The 18,672-nt window shown below is 36.7% G+C and overlaps 1 protein-coding gene and 1 long non-coding RNA gene across 3 annotated transcripts; both read left to right on the top strand.

The window, feature by feature from the left end:
* Positions 1-902: 902 nt before the first annotated feature.
* LOC137748851 (uncharacterized) lies at positions 903-4,296 on the top strand. 2 transcript variants are annotated; one of them, XR_011070123.1, is made up of 4 exons: positions 903-2,238; positions 2,585-3,046; positions 3,227-3,481; positions 3,721-4,296. It is a non-coding gene; the product is annotated as an uncharacterized lncRNA (long non-coding RNA). The 2 variants fall into 2 exon arrangements; XR_011070124.1 differs by lacking the exon at positions 3,721-4,296 and having other exon boundaries at positions 3,227-3,693.
* A 4,863-nt stretch (positions 4,297-9,159) lies between these two features.
* Positions 9,160-13,171, top strand: LOC137747581 (sucrose synthase-like). The gene is made up of 11 exons (XM_068487713.1): positions 9,160-9,643; positions 9,769-9,895; positions 9,998-10,149; positions 10,298-10,490; positions 10,598-11,029; positions 11,137-11,313; positions 11,404-11,520; positions 11,618-11,784; positions 11,870-12,094; positions 12,182-12,745; positions 12,833-13,171. The coding sequence occupies exons 1-11, from the start codon at positions 9,546-9,548 to the stop codon at positions 13,002-13,004; spliced, it is 2,424 nt and encodes an 807-aa protein (XP_068343814.1). The 5' UTR covers positions 9,160-9,545; the 3' UTR covers positions 13,005-13,171.
* Positions 13,172-18,672: the final 5,501 nt, after the last annotated feature.

Raw genomic sequence — 18,672 nt, 5'->3', positions numbered from 1 at the left:
ATATGATGCGAAACTTAAAACGAAACTTAGAGATAGAGAATTTAGATTTGTGACTTACGTATTAACAACCAGAAATCGCAGCCTCAAAATTATGAAATCGTAGCCTCCAATATTCAAAATCGCAGGTCTCAAACCTCTGAACTCGAAGCTCAAATATTCGAAATCGCAGCCTCAAATATCTGAAATCATAGAAATACAAAGTATTCCTGAAATCAATCCAATCAGTTCTTCGAAAACGAAATAAATAAATAAAAATTCAGAAAAATGAAAAAATAATAATAATAACAAGCGAATCAAAACAATTCAATCCAATCATAAGAAATGATTCAAAATTACCTCGGATCTCAACAGACCAAAACCCTAACAGAGTCCTCTGCCTATCGAATTTTAGCATTCCAAAAATCTCATTCTACATTCCTCACATGTGTAATTTTCTTTCTAATTATAAAAAATTTAAAGTGCAAAATAAGATTTTTAGAATGTTAATAACAATTCCCTAAAAAGTTAGAGATATGTTGGGTTAATGTGGGTGGGTGAAGAAAAAAAAGAAAACGTAAAAATTTCGTTTATTCAAAATTACATCATTGTCATGATTTTATTTTGTAATAAAAGATTACATTATATTTTTTGAGAGAGACTAAGTTTTATTATTTATTTGAGAGAGATTAAACTTATTCACGTGACATGTGATATCATGATTATTTTTTAATTGCTTTCCGATTCACAATTTTGCTGTAATGTCTCTATATTCTTATGAACACTACTTGGCTGCTAAAAATTTAGCAGCCAAGTTCTTTCCTATTCTTATTTATACATTTTAGTTTTATGTCCTTGTTTTTTCTTCTTGGTCCATTTCTCTCTCTCATCCTTCTGCTTTCTACCCATGTCTCTCTCTCTCTCTCTCTCTCTCTCTCTCTCTCTCTCTCTCTCCACCTTCTTTTTTGTATTTTTCTTTCTCTTCTCTCTTCGTACTTCTCCCTATTCCTCCTCCTACATCATTATCTCTACTAGTATTGAAAATTTCGAAACTGATCTTTTCAAAGTGTTGGAATTTAAAATTGATCTGATAGAAATTTTGAAACTGACCTTACAGAAGTGCAAAGAAAATTTGAAAGTAATCTTCCAGAAGTGCATGAATTGTGAAAATGATCGTTCAAAAATGCAGAAATTAATTTTTACGGATCTAAAATCAGTTTGAAGTTTTTATAGATAATGTCACTTTATAGTTTTCACCTGGTTAACTAGCAAGTCTATTGAGGCCATGGTTGGAATTTTAAATTTTGGTTTGCTTGTTTTTTGGGCTAGGTTTCTTGAGGTTTGAACTTTTGTCTCTCTTTGAAATGATTCAAAACTAGTGAAGTTCTATGAAATATATTTTGTGTTGTTTTGGTGTATAAAGATTTGGTGACCATTGTGTGATTGCAAATTTTAAAGTGTGGGACTAATGCTGGAGCTCCATCATGTTTATATGTTTATGAACTTAGTAGGACTGTGAATTTGTTGTTCATCTTTCTCCAGGGGTTAGAGAAGGCCTCATTTTGGCGATCAACGCGGGTTATCAAAATCTTATTCAGGAGAGCGATTCTCTCCAGATTGTCTTAGCTTTGTAGGACCAATCCCTCAACCTCTCGCCAGTTGGCCCTATTGTTGAGGATGCAAGGGCATTGCTAGACCAGATCACTAGAGTTGTCATCGCCCGCTCGACACTTCTTTGTAATGGTTTTTGTTCTTGGTCTGAAGAACCTCCTGATCTCTCTTTTGTGTATATTTCTTCGACCATTTGGTCTTTCAATGAAGCACTGCTGATTTTCAGAACTGCACTTGTTTATGTTCTTTATCTATTAATTTAAGACAGTGTATCAGTATCTCTCTCCTGTAGTAAAACATCTTGTAAACACTGCTGATATTTACTCTTACACTTGCAGGGTTGGATGGTCCCAAACTATTCAACCTCTACTGCTTGCGCTACAAGCAGCTTCTGTACTTTGAATTCGGAAAATCATATCATTAAAGCCAATGCAGTAAGTATTCCTACAACGTGAAGTAATTTGTTGAAATCTTACGCAGGACCTTATGCTCTGTGGTGGTTCAGATTCAGGGATGATACCTCTTGGTTTTACTCAGAGTTTCACGTACAATAATCTTGTTCTTATGCAATTACTGGAGGATTGGGAGGCTTTGTGGCATGCAGAGCACTGTCACAAAGAAACAACCAAAGCATCACGCCCTTGGGATAGTGTAATGCGACCAATAACTATGCTAGATTCATTTATTCTTTTATTTCCACTGTGATTGGTTATATGATGAAACTTCTGTAAATATTGTTAAGAACAAGAATTATTGAAAGGCATGTCATATATTGGTTGTCTCAATGTAAATTTGTGATAGAATCTGGTAAGCTTTTTTGAAATGATATGTTCGTAATTTATATCTAAACCTAGTCATATCTATTGAGCTTGAGAGTTGAGTTTCTTAATTTTAGAAACGTTTAACAAGTGCAAAGTTATTGCATTGCGAATGAATAAGTTTGAAACGTTTAACAGGTGCTGTTTTTAACGAAATCATGTTTTTTGTTATTGGACAGAATCATGATGGATTTGCTAGGGGAGAAGGAGATGGCGTTTTGCCTCTAGAAGAGTTAGAACATGGTAAGGTACTTTCTAAATCTATGATCTTGGCAATGGCATTACGGTGTCTGGATATCCCTCCGCTCTTTCTGTGTAGGATCACATCGTCTGTAAGGCTGTAGGTCCAAAGTCTGTAGGGATCATGCTTTCTGTTGCGTTTCTTGAACTTGCTGCTACCCCTATAGTCTCACAAACACGTTTTCTAACCATTCCTTTCTATCTTACTATGCAATATTGTGTTTTTTATTAATGTACTTGGAAACAGGAGCCGGGGTTATCCTCTGCATTGAAAAGGCTTTAGAACAGTCTGGGGTGTCTAGGGAAGATGTTAATTACATTAATGCACATGCTACCTCCACGCCGGCCGGAGATCTCAGGGAGTATAATGCTCTCATTCATTGTTTGGCCAGAATCCTGAGGTAACCACAATACATAACATGCATCATCTGTTTTCTTAGTTCCTATATTTCCATGTTCGATGAGATCTTCGACTTGGAAAAACTGTACAACTCTTAGACGTTATACGTAAAGACCAAATACAGTACTTCTTTGTTTGGCTTGAAGTGTAGTTCTTGACATATTATCTTCTTTTTGGGTAGGCGATGCGAACTGGGTGGATACATCCAAATATCAATCTGGAAAACCCAGATGAGGGCGTGGTATGTTGTCTTCCATTTCCCTTGTCGCACTTTTACAAGTATATAATGTCCAATGAAAGTATATTTGGAATCCTCTAATTCTGTCAGCGCATGAACGCACGATACAAAACTACATTCAACAGTCTTGTTTGCCCCATACAAGTAGAAGCACAGATCTAGTGTGCTACTCCAACTTTTGCTGCAATCTTACTGAAGGTATGTTTGCATACTGCCACCTTTTTATTACTACTTAGAAGGAATTGTAATATGTAAACAAATCAAGCGAAGTGTCGGGATTTCTTATGAAAAATAGTAGTCGGAAACATAATTCTGCAGTATTGCGGCTATGAAATTGAAGTCAACATTCGTAGAACAGTAACAAGCACTGTCACATGTTTCTTGGACAATAAAATCAATGATCTTTCTTTCGTTTATTTTGCTTTCAAATTAAGCAGAACTAATTATTTGCGGATGGGACTGAATCCACATTGAAGTAAGAGCCCAAGAAGTCTCCTTTGTATTCGATCTTCTCTATGGTGGGATGGATTGCGGTTATGAAATCCGAATCGCTCGAGAAGAATGTTGAGGTGGCCCCTAAGTAGAAAATATTAAGGGCTCACCCAATGGTTAACAAGAAATCTATAACATTTGTTCCCTGGACCTGATAAAATATGGATCACTGGTCCTTAAGTCTAACTCCGTTAATTTTTTTCGTCCTTTTTGCTATATGTGGCAAAGTAAGCAAAATACCATTGCATGTTATGTAAGCATAATAGATGGAAAATTACCGGAGTTAGACTTGAGGACAAATGTTTCACATTTTATCAAGTTCAAGGGTCATATGTAATGGATTTTAAATTCAGGGACCAAGTTACAATATATGGACCATTCCGCCAATTTACTTCTCCTGTAAGAGGTGGGGAAGAAGAAAGTGAATGTTAAGTTGTGGATTAATGTATGGGTCATGATTTTGGTTATGTTTTGGAATTGGACCCAATAAACTTTTTTGGCGGGGTCAAAGAGGATCTATATATATATATATATATATATATATATATATATATATATGAACCATTTCCTCTTTTTTTTGTCACGTATAGAGAAATATAAGACAGACAATTTTATTGTTACTTGAGGAGAAAGATAAAAAAATAGCGGCCATTACAAAGGGTATGAAAGTATTGTTGCTAAAATTTGGGTTGTAATGGTTTAGAGAAAATTGTAATAATAGTCTATCAACTTTAATCTAATTAGAGTAATGATTTCTCAACCAAAAATCCATAATTATTGGTTCCTTAACTCATAAAAAAGTGTAACCATGGTCATTTTCGTCAACTCTGTTAGAATTCCGTCAAAATGAGTCATGTTGGAATGATTATTACTACAATTCGGTTAAAGTTGAAGAACCATTGCTTCAATTGGGTTAAAGTTGAAGAATCATTTCTCCAAATAAGTTAAAGTTGAGGGATCATCGTTGCAATTTTTCTCATTTGATTTTTCGTATTTGTCCTTTGGTTGAACTTCACGTGTGTGACACATGACTCATTTTGACAGAAGTTCTAACGGAGTTGAAGAAAAATGTGGCCATAATATCTCAAAAATTAGAGAAAACATGTGAATTTTTTCTCAAGAAAGATAAGAATGCCCTCGTTAAATGGTTAGAGCAAAAACCATTTTTTTCCTGCAGCCTGAAGCTGTTTTTGTTGGGCTGTCTCACGTTGGGTTACATGGACAGCACCCCGATTTCTCTAGGCTGCTCCAATCTCGAAGCAAGCCAATTTTCCGCTTGTTTTTTGTTCGAGCTGTACCCAACTATGTTGGGATGCCTACGGCTAAACTCAAATTTGGGTTCTATTGACACACCCCAACTCCAGTGTCTAATGGGCATCAAAATCGAGACGTGATGACCATTACTCAAATAGTTGATGAAGCCATAATAAGCATGAACTCATAACTAAAATTATTAAATTTTAAAAACTACCAAAATTTCAACCGAACTTCCCCTAATACATGGGTAAGACGAATCAAAACACCTGCAAATACGTACATTTATTTCAACACTTTTGTGAAGGGCCACAAGTCAACCCTAAGTCAAGTGGTTTGCTCTAAAGTCAACCGTCCTAATTATTTTTATTCCGGATCATGCCATAATTCAACTCTAACCCAAATGATATTCAATTTGGGTTGGATGCTTTAACTATGTTGTTTTAGATTAGGTTTTTTTAATTCCGAGTTGGATGCTCCAACTTTAACAAATGATAACAAAGCAAACTACTCATACATCAAATCTATAGTTACAACTACTCTGTGGCACCATATATAATTCAATTATGGCCCAAAATTCCTTATCCATTGGTTTAAAAAACAAAGCAGCAAATCGAATTCCAATTTCCTTGCAATCTTTGATGTGAATAATTACTTGATGAGTGAAAGAGAACAAAAATTGCAAATTAAAATTAACGTGAGCGGTAAGGAAACATATGATGCTATGGCCTATATACGAGTGTATTTTTGCTCACCCTAAAGCGGTGATGATATTCACTACTTTATGAATAACTGTTAGATTACTTTAAGTTTCGATATTTATGTAGTAAATCAAACTCATTTAACAATAATGAACATCACTATCACTTTAGAGTGATGATTAAAAATATTTCCGCCTATGTACGCACGTACACATGCAATACACTGTTTTGAGCTTGTTAGCCGTGCAGGTCTTTATGGCAACTAGGATTTTGATAGAAATATACTTTTAAATAGATAAAATTACATTTTGTGGCAGCCAAACTGATAAAGTTGACATCGAGTAGGAAAAAGTTCTTGATGACAATTCTGTAATAGCAACAAAAAAAAAAAAAACAACTTGTTGCCAAAATTGGAATGGTTCCAAACAATATGGCAACGTATGGTCTCAAAATATGGAGAACTTCTTTTGTAGGGACTATCATATATTGGCAATACATAAGGGGTTGAATCAGATATATATAGGATATATGGTCTGACTGATGCATGGAGTTATATCCTTGTGTGTTTTATCGCCATATATATACGGTAGTTCTCGAAAAAAAAAAATTCAAGATTATGAGAAACTAATCACGTCTAATCTTCATAATCATTGGTTGAAAACTTTCATGACCATTATGTGGAACCATATGTGTACAATATTGTGTTATAATTATTGTTTGAAATAAATTAGTATAGCGCGTGATGTAGTTTTAACAATTACTCAATAGTTGAAATTGAATCACTTCACGCTTTTGTGCAAATGCTTTTCAAAACGCTTTTCAATTTATTGGTCAAAGAGCAATTGAATAGGGTACACAAATTGTATCATCAAAAGTTCAAAAACCCTAAATAGTCAACTATAACACATGAAACACTAGTTTTACTAGAGAAATACTAATTAGACTATCTTAAAAGTGCGACTCTCTATAGATTTTATGTCATCTCATATGTTTTTGCATAATGTTATATAATATTAACATGAGAATTGACAATAAACTGTAAAGTGATAGAAAATTAATAAAGAGTCGCATACAAAAAAATCATCGTTAACCCACTAAAACGGCCGATGGGTTTTGAACTAACTTGCTCTTCCACATGTTAGCTAGATTATCAGTTTCGATTTAACATAATTAATACATGTATATGTTTACTTACCGAATTAAACACCAAAAACCAACACAGATTTACGCTAAAAACCTACGACGTCGGTGGTATTTGCCACATCAGACATCCAGAAATATTTTTCCTGGAAAAGTTATTGGCCAGTTTGGTGTGACACACTCACGGACCACATTATTTCCAAAATTCTGGCCGCCCTCATGCAGCAGATTCCAATTCCCTGCCTCGCTGACGCCCCATAATTCTGGTCTCTCGTCGTGGAGATCAGATTCTCTCTTAGCCTCTGCAGTCTGCAGATTCTGCACTCTGCAGATTCTGCACTCGTTCTTTTATGCAATCAGAAATTGCCACGTCATCCCAAGAAAGAAGATTTAGACATTTGTTTTCGTTTTCCGACACAGTGACGTGTCCCCGGCCCCGCAACTGGTGCACAGTTCATAAAATGTACGGTGAAGATCGAATCTAAATAATTTAATGATGAACATTGTTTTCTAAAAATTAAATTATAGGTCAATACTCAATACCTGCTCCTTCGAGCGTCGAGTCAAAGAAAACAGGACTCATAAAAAACCAGGCAGCTAATTGGATGGGAGTATGCATGCGCATGTTAAATATTACAAAAAAAATAAGTTGAATCTGATTAATTAAAATTATAAGGTACAGGACAATAACATATGATGGTAAAAGGCCCCACAAACTATAAACTACAGAAACAATCAAATAATAAATCAGTAGAAAAAAGGAGTTTGAAGAAGAAAGCGGATAAGTTGCTAATATTGGTAAAACGCACCATGACGATTAAGAAGATATTGAAATATCTTTGAAAGTCTTTTCGACTCACAAAAAGGTAAATTTTCATAAACAAGCCACTAGTTAGTCATTTTCTTAATAATAATAATAAAAAAAAGTCAATACGTAAAAGAGAAATGCAAAGGAGACTCTCTCAAAGTAAAGAAATTTTTCTTTGTGATCGGAACACATGTTGTACATCACGTGTTTTCATATAAGTTGTGAGAAATTTTATTTTTTAAGTTATCAAATTTTTAACACACATATTGCACTATTTGCATAATGACAAGTGTATCATCCTGTATTCGGAGCACACTGAAAAATATCTCTTTAAAATGGGAATTTTTATGAACTCTTTAACACCCAATAGTTAACATTAATTCCTTTATCAATATTATAAATATTGTACCAAAAATGTGAAGTGACAGAAACTTCACAAAAAATCTTAAACATAACATTTTTCTAAAGAAAGCGAGTAAAAAATAAAAAGTTGGGAGTCATGGACACGTCAGACTCGTATACCAGACAAAAGTAAAGCGGTTTTTAATAAACGAGAACGAAACCACAGGAAATGAAAGCCGCAGTAACCAGTGGTTTTGTTTTGTAATTTAAAAAGATTAAATTAAACTAATGATAAAGTCAATTAGCAGCATTACCCAGCAGTGACCACCAAGGAAGGTGAAGTTTTAGGGGCAAAAGACATGTCAGCTTTCTCTTTCCTTTTCTCCATCCGCCATGTATAAAAGGCTGTTCTAGCATTTCTTCTTCTCCATTCCATTCGTATTCATTATCTCTTCATTTCTATCATTCTCTGCGTTCTGTATATTGAAGCTCTCCGTCCATTAGTGCTTCGATTTATTCGTCGATTTGTTACTCTATTGGTCAAGAACATTCGTCGGCAGTAATTCTTCGTTGGATTTTAAGGTAGTGATAGCTAGCCTTTACCATTAGAAAAAGTTTATGCACATTGTTTGATTGATTCTATATTTATCCAAGAGTTTCGAGTGCATGAGTAAATTGTTCTTAACCACAATGTTTGATCCCTATGTTTCAATTGAATGTTTAGCGTGTATATATACTTGTGTGTCTATATACACACTAACAGCCTTAAAATATTTACAATACCAAAGATTGGGTTACACTAAACCCTCAATTTTAGGGTTTATCACATCAAATTTTATAGGGATCACCTACAAAGCTCTACACGTATCCGAAAGTCCAACTTTTGAATCATCACCAAGCACCTTCACCAATCGCAAATTCCCAAATTTTCTTGCCCTAAAAGATGATGAAAAAAAATCTAATTAATCGGATTTCTTCTTGGAGAGCAAGGCCAATAGAAAAGGCAAATTTTGAAGAGCAAGTTTCTTTCCACATTTATAATGCCTGCAACCGCAGTAAAAAATCTTTAACATGTCTGATTCGAACGCTCAAATTACTAAAATACCCCTGTTTTGTTTACTTTTTTCAAGAAATTAACAACGGTCAAAAGTGAAATGGCATTTTGTCCAAGGCTTTCTTTCACCATTTTTTTACCTAGGTAGTAGGTACTCCTTTTCTTTTCCCCATATTTTACTTTTTCTATTTTTCTGGGTCTTGGGTAATTAATCTCTCTTTAGGCCAAACGGTGTTTTTTCTTGGATTTTATTACATAATCACATACATCAATGGCTTCTGAAATTTGGGTTTATTTATTTGATGGCGTTTTTGCTCTGCTTATATTTTTGTTTAATATAAAAAACCTGTTCATCTGTTTGATTTGTTGGTTTAGTCTCATTAAAGGTCTGAATCGTTGACTTTGATGGATAACTTGCATGCGTATGGTTCTTTTTCTTCTTATTGCAGATTCTAAGGTTGTCTGCTGTCAATGGCGGAACGTGTGCTGACCCGCGTCCAGAGCCTCCGGGAGAGGCTGGACGAAACCCTCTCTACTCAACGCAATGATTTTCTGGCCCTGCTTTCTAGGTACCATGTTGTGATCACAGATGGGTTTCTGTCAAATGTTCCAAAACATGCAAAAAGTAGTTGTCTTTTGCATTTTTAAGGTTTTTTTTTTGGTTGAATCACTAAAATGGTTTTTGGGGTTTTAGGATTGAGAGCAAGGGGAAGGGGTTTCTGCAACCCCATCAGCTTCTTGCCGAGTTCGAAGCGATTCCTGAAAACAACAGGCAGAAGCTGTTGGATGGGGCTTTTGGTGAAGTTTTGAAGCACACCCAGGTAAACATTTTTTATCGTACTTATATTTTATAGTCAATTGTTTCTGTGTTTTTTTTAGGCGTTTTCTGAATTGTTTGTGTGGATGTTTTTTTTCTAATGTAGGAAGCTATCGTTTTGCCCCCATGGGTGGCTCTTGCTGTCCGCCCAAGGCCCGGTGTTTGGGAGTACATTCGTGTGAATGTCCATGCTCTCGCTCTCGAGGAGCTGTGTGTGGCTGAGTACTTGCAATTCAAGGAGGAACTTGTTGATGGAAGGTAGATTTTGGATCTTTTTATGGTTTGATTTCTGAAGTTTTGATTCGATTCTTAATTTTTTGTTACTTTTCATAGATTTGAGTATTTTAGAATATCGCATTTGTTACTTTGTTTGCGATTTAATAATTTCTGCTGGTTTCAACTGCAGTTCCAATGGCAACTTTGTGCTTGAGTTGGACTTTCAACCGTTCAATGCATCTTTCCCCCGCCCAACTCTTTCCAAGTCCATTGGAAACGGCGTTCAGTTCCTCAATCGTCACCTTTCTGCTAAGCTCTTCCATGACAAGGAGAGCCTGCACCCTTTGCTCGAGTTTCTCCGAGTTCACTGCTATGAGGGCAGGGTATGATTTTCTTTCATTTGCAACCTTACCATCTTTGTTTGAAATCGAATGAAATTATTACTCTTTTGCTGATCTCTCGATTTAATTTGATCGGCTTTTTCGTGCAGAACATGATGCTGAATAACAGAATTAAGAATGTGAATGAGCTGCAACGTGTTCTGAGGAAGGCAGAGGATTTCCTCTCTTCAATTGTCCCCAGAACTCCTTACAAGGAGTTTGAGCCCAAGTTGCAAGCCATCGGTTTGGAGAGGGGTTGGGGTGACACTGCTGAGCGCGTGCTTGAGATGATCCAACTTCTGTTGGACCTTCTTGAGGCACCCAATCCCTTTACTCTTGAGAAATTCCTTGGCCAGATCCCCATGGTCTTTAATGTTGTGATCCTTTCGCCCCATGGCTATTTTGCCCAAGACCATGTCTTGGGGTTCCCTGACACTGGTGGCCAGGTTGTCTATATCTTGGATCAAGTTCGTGCTTTGGAGTCTGAGATGCTTAAGCGCATTAAGCAGCAGGGGCTCGATATCAGTCCCCGCATTATAATTGTGAGTTTTAACTTCTATCTGAAATTTTGTAGCTCCAGAATTTATGCTATTTGGTGATTCCATTTTATGCCCTCCATTCTGATGCTTTGATTATGTTTCAAACACAGCTAACAAGGCTTCTTCCTGATGCTGTTGGAACCACATGTGGTGATCGTCTTGAGAAAGTTTACGGGTGTGAGCATTCAGATATTCTTCGTGTTCCTTTCAGAGATGAGAAGGGCGCCATTGTCCGCAGATGGATTTCAAGATTCGAAGTCTGGCCCTACCTAGAGACATATGCCGAGGTGAACTTCTTTGTTAATACTATCAGTTTCCATATGTTCCAATTTTTGCTTGTATTTGGTTCTCAGACTTGCTGATTTTCGTGTTATTAGGATGCGATTAAGGAACTTTCCAAGGAAATGCAGGGCAAGCCTGATCTTATCATTGGAAACTACAGTGATGGCAATATTGTGGCCTCACTGATGGCACACAACTTGGGTGTTACACAGGTTTGTGATTTCCATTTAGTTATAATTGGTTACGCCCTTTTGATGCCTTTTACATCTTAGTAGCTAAGTTTATTGTTCGGTTTTCGCTGTCTTTCAGTGCACCATTGCCCATGCTCTGGAGAAGTCAAAATACCCTGATTCTGACCTTTACTGGAAGAAATTGGATGAGAATTATCACTTCTCATGCCAATTTACAGCTGATCTTATCGCCATGAACCACACTGATTTCATCATCACCAGTACCTTCCAAGAGATTGCTGGAAGGTAACATATACATTCGCCCTAGACTTTTCGTATCAACCGTCTTGTCTTTTGGGATCCTAATTTTGCGTTCTATGAATGTTTGCAGCAAAGACACTGTTGGTCAGTATGAGAGCCACACGGCCTTCACCCTTCCTGGGCTCTACCGTGTCGTTCATGGTATTGATGTCTTCGATCGTAAGTTCAACATTGTTTCACCAGGAGCTGACATGAATGTCTACTTCCCTTACTCTGAGAAAGAAAAGAGGTTGACCCACTTCCACCCTGAAATTGAAGAGCTCCTTTACAGCCAAATCGAAAATATTGAACAAGTGTAAGTTATTTTTTTCCCATTTATATTTTGCTCAATACATCGTGTGATTGAATTTGTGCTAACGCATTTATATTGTTTTCCGATCAGATGTGTGTTGAAGGACAGGAACAAGCCAATCATCTTCACAATGGCAAGGCTGGATCGTGTGAAGAACATCACTGGGCTTGTCGAGTGGTATGGTAAGAATGCCAAGCTTAGAGAGTTGGTTAACCTTGTTGTGGTTGCGGGTGATCGCCGCAACGAGTCCAAGGACAATGAGGAGAAGGCTGAGTTGAAGAAAATGTATGAGCTGATCGACACCTACAAGCTGAACGGGCAGTTAAGATGGATTTCATCCCAGATGAACCGTGTGAGGAATGGTGAACTCTACCGCTACATTTGTGACACCAGGGGAGCCTTTGTGCAGCCTGCTGTGTATGAAGCTTTTGGCTTGACTGTCATTGAGGCTATGACTTGTGGACTGCCCACATTTGCCACTTGCAAGGGTGGCCCGGCTGAGATTATTGTCAACGGAAAATCGGGCTACCACATTGATCCGTACCAGGGCGATCAGGCTGCTGAGATCCTTGTTGATTTCTTTGAGAAGAGCAAGGCTGATCCTAGCCACTGGGACAAGATTTCTCAAGGTGGCTTGCAGCGCATTTACGAGAAGTAAGCAAAATCAAATCCATTTTTTTGCAGCAAATTGTTTTGCTTGGCTTGCAAGTTATCTTACATTTCTGCTCTGTTTTTGTTTAGGTACACATGGCAAATCTACTCTGAGAGGCTCTTGACACTCACAGGAGTTTATGGCTTCTGGAAAGATGTTTCGAACCTTGATCGCCTGGAGAACCGCCGCTATCTGGAGATGTTTTACGCCCTCAAGTTCCGCAAGCTCGCGGCGTCTGTTCCTCTTGCTGTGGAGGAGTGAAGAGAGAGTTTTCCTAAAAGAGTAAGTAAAGAGGCGGAAGCATTGGTTGTTTACTGTGTAGTTTTTTCCTCCTCAGCATGAGGATTTTGTATATATTTTGATTTACCAAAGGAATTTTAATGTTTTTTTTTCTTTTTTTCTTTTGTTATTTGTAACTATTCCTATTGGAAATGAAGTCAACTTCAATGTTTTTATTTTCATAGAGAACATGACTTCTTTTTTTAACAACACGCTCGTTCTTTTTTAAAAGATAAATGTAATCAAGAGGCGCTATTGTTCAAAAAACCACATTATACAATTTGTAATTCATTATTTGCTTGATTTCCCCATTTACATATTAATTATTGTACAATAGGAGATATCAAAATTGAATATCAGAGTGTGCGACAAAATAATAAGAATATTATTAAACAAACGAGAATGCCAAAACGACTACAAAATCCCAAGAGGCTACATCGTGACTAATATATCTTCATAATAAACTATAAGCTATATTTATAGAGAGAAAAACCTAGAAACCCAATGTCACATCCCAACCTGAACTCCACCACATCCCGGGCTCAACTCCACTGTAGCACAATATTGTCCGCTTTGGGCCCCGACCACGCCCTCACGGTTTTGTTTCTAGGAACTTACGAGTAACTTTCCAGTGGGTCACCTATCATGGGATTACTTTAGCGCGAACTCACTTAACTTCTGAGTTCCGATTGAACCCGAAGCCAATGAGCTCCCAAAAGGTCTCGTGCTAGGAAGAGATAATCATGTACATATAATGCATAAATGATCCATTCTCCTGGGCGATGTGGAATCTAACACCCAATTTCGGATGGACTAAGCCCACATACTAAATTAACAAGCAAACCCAAATAATCATAAAATACTAATATTTTCCAATACCTCGTCAAACTCATGGCAGTATACGACATGGATTTGCAAACAAGTAGATGTGGACTGGCTTCGTTAGACGGACTGGCAGACATGCAAACTTGACTTGACTTAATTGGCAAACTGATTCCGACTGGTTAGTATTGAGAGTATGGAAAGAAAGCATACTAGTGCTCCTCGTCACAAACGAGATTCCCATATTCCAATTACAACAACAAATGGAGAGAATCAATAAACTATTATCACTTGAGTGGTCACAAATCCAAACACTCAGACAAACAAACTCGCAACACTTATCCTTGTGGGCCTAAAAAAACTTCAAACCAAAAATGCCACTCTTTTCCTGGCGAATTATTTCTCATTGCCCGTATGGGCCTTTAAAAAACCAAACAATTTTTTGTCTTTTTTCCAACACTTTAGATCAAAGTAAAGGTCCATCTGAACAAAATAAGGGGCCATCATCATATAATACTCGGGTTCATCAGAATTGAAGACAGGGGCCAACAGAGCAGCCTCGAACAACAGCAGTTCCTTGGACCGACAACCTGGATTCGATTTGGTAGCGGCAACGACGGTCAACAAACAACAAGTGCAAACATGAGCAGCAAGTGACTAGCTCTCAGGCAGCGGGTACTGCAGTGGCGAACCATGAATGGATCGGGTGCGGGTTGATCAGCCAGGTCTGGCAACGGGTGGTGCGCAGCGACGATGAGTCATGCAGGTGATGGTGGGGTGGTCATGGATGCTGGGCATGGTGGCTTGGGTTACAGACCTTACGTTTCGGATTGACTCTGGTGCAACGCGCTCCGGGGGCTCAACGCAATGACAGTTTTTCTTTTCCAGATTTTTTTTGTTTTTCAAACTACACCAACGACAATCTAAACTAGAAATAAACAACGGACAACACAAACAGACATACTGATACGAATCAACAACAAATTCAGATTAAACAGATTAAATCTCAAAGGATCAAAGTTGAATATCAGAGTGTGCGACGAACAAGATTACAAAATAACAAAAATATTATTAAACAAACGAAAATGTTGAAATAAATACAAAATCTCAATAGATTACATTGTGACTAACATATATTCGTATTAAACTATAAGCTATATTTATAAGGAAAAAAAACCTAAAAACCCTATTTCATATGTGCTAAGCCCAATATTAAACTAACAACTAAATCCAAATAATCATAAAATAGTATTACTTTCCAACCATCAGAGCAATAAGCAACCCCACTCATCCCATAAACATAAACTCATTCCCTTCCCAACCCGAAATCCTCGATCTATCGTCTTTCTCTCTTTGATCTACTGCCAATTGTTCTATTTCTTCTAAATCGAGTGTTTTCATTCAAACCAAAACTCGAAACCCGAAATCCGACGTTGGATTTTCAAGCACACCGGATGTGGCTCGACGTTCCATCACCACGACGACAACGACGACAACCGCACTTCATCCCGATATCATTGCCAACGCTTGGCTTTTTGTTCGACTTTTGGCAAAAACGCCATGCCTAAGAGGACAAAAGATTACCTTCGTCAATATTTCGGGATATAAGGCTTCCCACTGATGACAGTGCTTACACAGATCAAGGACGGGTTTAAGGATGGAAAGGATTTTGTGGTGACTGTCATGTCTACCATGGGCCCTGAAGGTCATTTGTCCGAAGAATTAAGTATGATGCTGTAGCGGTTGCTGTAGACCAGTCGATGGCAAGGTGTTCTTCGTTTTTACTTTCTATTTGGTGGAACTGTTGCTAACAGGGAGGTTTTATGAAGCGATATACATGTGCAATGAACCTTTATTTTAAAGGAAAACTAATGAAAATGATTTGTGAACTTTGAATTTCAATAATAAGGACAAAATAAATGATAAAGTGAATAATATCATGATTGACTTTTTAGTATAAAAATATGGTTTTTCGTTCAAGGGAACTTTACAATGAAAATTCCTTTATTTTAAATGGTGTTTTATCTTGCCATGCTTGTAAAAGTGACGACACAAGGAAGATTTAACGCTTCCGGATCCCTTGCAAAAGGAGCTTGATGCATATCTATGAAGGTATTTATCTGGCTTTTTTTTTTTCCGACAAAAGAAAAATATTTAAAAAGATAAAATACTTTTCGGAGTAGAACAATTAACTACAGAAACCAAATTCGACGCAATTAAAAATACAACAATAAAAATGAAACTCAATGAAAAATACATGTTGTAGCTCAATTTTTGATAGTTTGGGACTATTAAGTAATTCAAAAAAGTATCGTTTGTTTGCATTTCCTAGATTTGACTGGATTAATTGGCAGAGTAGTTCCGTGTTTGTTACACATTGGGACAAAGTTTAATGAGATTCATTCCGACTAAACGGGACTAAGCTCTTCGCTAAAGGGTCTTAGTGAAACCCGCCGAAATCGGCTTGACTGCTAAGCCCACTCCTATCCGCTTCGACCTCCTCACTTCCCCCTTCCCATCTACCCACTCCCTACTTCGCCCCTCTCATCTACCATTTTTCAATCCATATCTAGCAAAATTCAAAACAAAAAAGGCAAAATTTTGCAGTCTTTCCATTTTCAAATCATATCCAAATCCAAAATTTTAAACAAAAAAGCAAAAAAAGAAAAAAAAAAATCGTTGTGCGTATGAAATGCATAACAGTTGCTCTAATCACACATGCACCAAGTCTTGACCCCTTTATTGTAGACCTTTGCCATTGACGTCGGAGAAGCAAACCTATGAATACCCAGATGACTCAGATGACCCAGATTTTGATTCGAGTTCTGATTCACCAATTGGGTCTTAGAAAAATTAGGAAGAAAATAGGGAGATGAATGGAGAACAAAAGGAAGAAAAGAGGGAGATGAATGGAGAACAAAAGGAAGAAGAATATGGAGATGAAGAGGGAGAGGGACGAAGAAAAAGATGGAAAGGGAGGAAGAAAAATTAGGAAGAAAACGGAGGGAGAGGGGCGGAGAAAATTTAGGAAGAAAAAGGGGATGAAAGGAAAACAATTAGGAATGGAAGGAGGTTTCTAGAATGAGAAAATAGACCGAAGTAATAATAAAATATTACTAAATATTTATTAAATAATATAAAATATTAATAAATATGAATTAAATAATATAATATTGGAATTTGTTATTAGTTTGTTCCTTAATCCTGACATTACATCAAACGCTTCATTAAATCAACTTAAACGCTTCACTAAATCAACTTAGTCTAGTCTAAGCCAATTCAAATTAGTCTCTAAAACTAGTATAATACAAAATAGTCCAACGCAACAAATGCACCCATAAGGTGCAAAAAGAACGTAGACAATAATATATGATGGCAAAAGGTCCTACAAGCTATAAAGTACAGAAATAAACAAATAATTAATCAACAGAAAAAGGGACGTTGAAGAAGAAAGTGGACATGGAAAATGAGTATAAAAGAAACAATTGGGGTCATAGACTCGTATTCCAGAAGAAAAGTAAAGCAGTTTTGTAAAAACAACAGCGAAACCGCTGGAAATGAAAGCCGCAGGAACCAATTGTTTTATTTTGTAATTTAAAAAGAGATTAAATTAAATTAATAGTCAAGTCAATTAGCAACAGCATTACGCAGCAGTCACCACCAACACCAAGGAAGGAGGCAAAAGACATGTATAAAAGGCTGTTCTACCATCCTTCTCCTCCATCCCATTCTTATTCATCCTCTCTTCATTTCTATCATCTCTGTGTTCTGTATATTGAATCCTTCGTTCTGTATATTGAATACTTCGTTCATCACCACTTCGATTTATTCGTTGATTCGTTACTCTTTCGGTCAAGAACATTTGTTGGTGGTAATTCTTCGTCGGATTTTAAGGTAACGATAGCTAGTCTTTACCATTAGAAAAAGTTTATACACATTTTTTGATTGATCCTATATATATATATATATCCAAAAGTTTGAAGCGCATATGAATAAATTGCTTGTAACCACAGCGTTTGATTCTTGTGTTTCAATTGAATGTTTCCAGCTTAATTTCCATGCATTTAATACTCTCATTTTCTATACACATTTACAATGCCTGCACCTGCACTAAAAATTACTACTATTTTTGTTTACTTTTGGTAAGAAATTGAGACTAGGGATGGACAACGGTTATGGCGGGCAGGTAACCGTGGTTATTTACCCATAACCGCTTAGGTTCATACCTGCATAACCGTTTGTCTGTTGGGTAATTGCATAAACAGTTATACTTATACAATATCCGTGTACCTATTTAACCATATCCGTTTACCTATTTAACCATAAACATTTATCCGTTTTTGAACCCGTTTATCCTTTTTTACCCATTTATCATTTTTTTCATCCGTCTACATATTTTTTTTAACAACTTAAAAAAAAAAAAATTGTCATATTTTCGTTTTTGGATAATTAAACACATATATTAAATTTTAATTGCTTCAAATGGATGAGAAGATGTCTTTATATTGCTTCAAATTGACTTCTCGAATTAAATCGATTCATCAAATATTTTACTTTAGTTAGTTGCTTGAGCCCATCAAACCCGACCTGACCCTTAGGATAGCTCAAGGGCCTGAACTTGCCATGCTGTGCAAGTCCAACACCTAGCAGTGGGATATTTGTTTGAAATATCATCACCGTAGAGTTTTATATGCGTAAGTAACTTTTGTTTCCTACCGACACTTAAAAATCAACAGAAGGACAGATCTGTCAAATAAAATTTGTGGATTTTGGATAATACCGTAACTGATGGATACCTGTTATAACCGCAAGTAATATTCATAACCGA

Source organism: Pyrus communis, chromosome 10 (genome assembly GCF_963583255.1).
Source record: "Pyrus communis chromosome 10, drPyrComm1.1, whole genome shotgun sequence".
In the NCBI taxonomy this organism is placed as follows: Eukaryota; Viridiplantae; Streptophyta; class Magnoliopsida; order Rosales; family Rosaceae; genus Pyrus; species Pyrus communis.
Note: the sequence above shows the minus strand (reverse complement) of the source record. Positions and strands in the feature narration are given on the sequence as shown.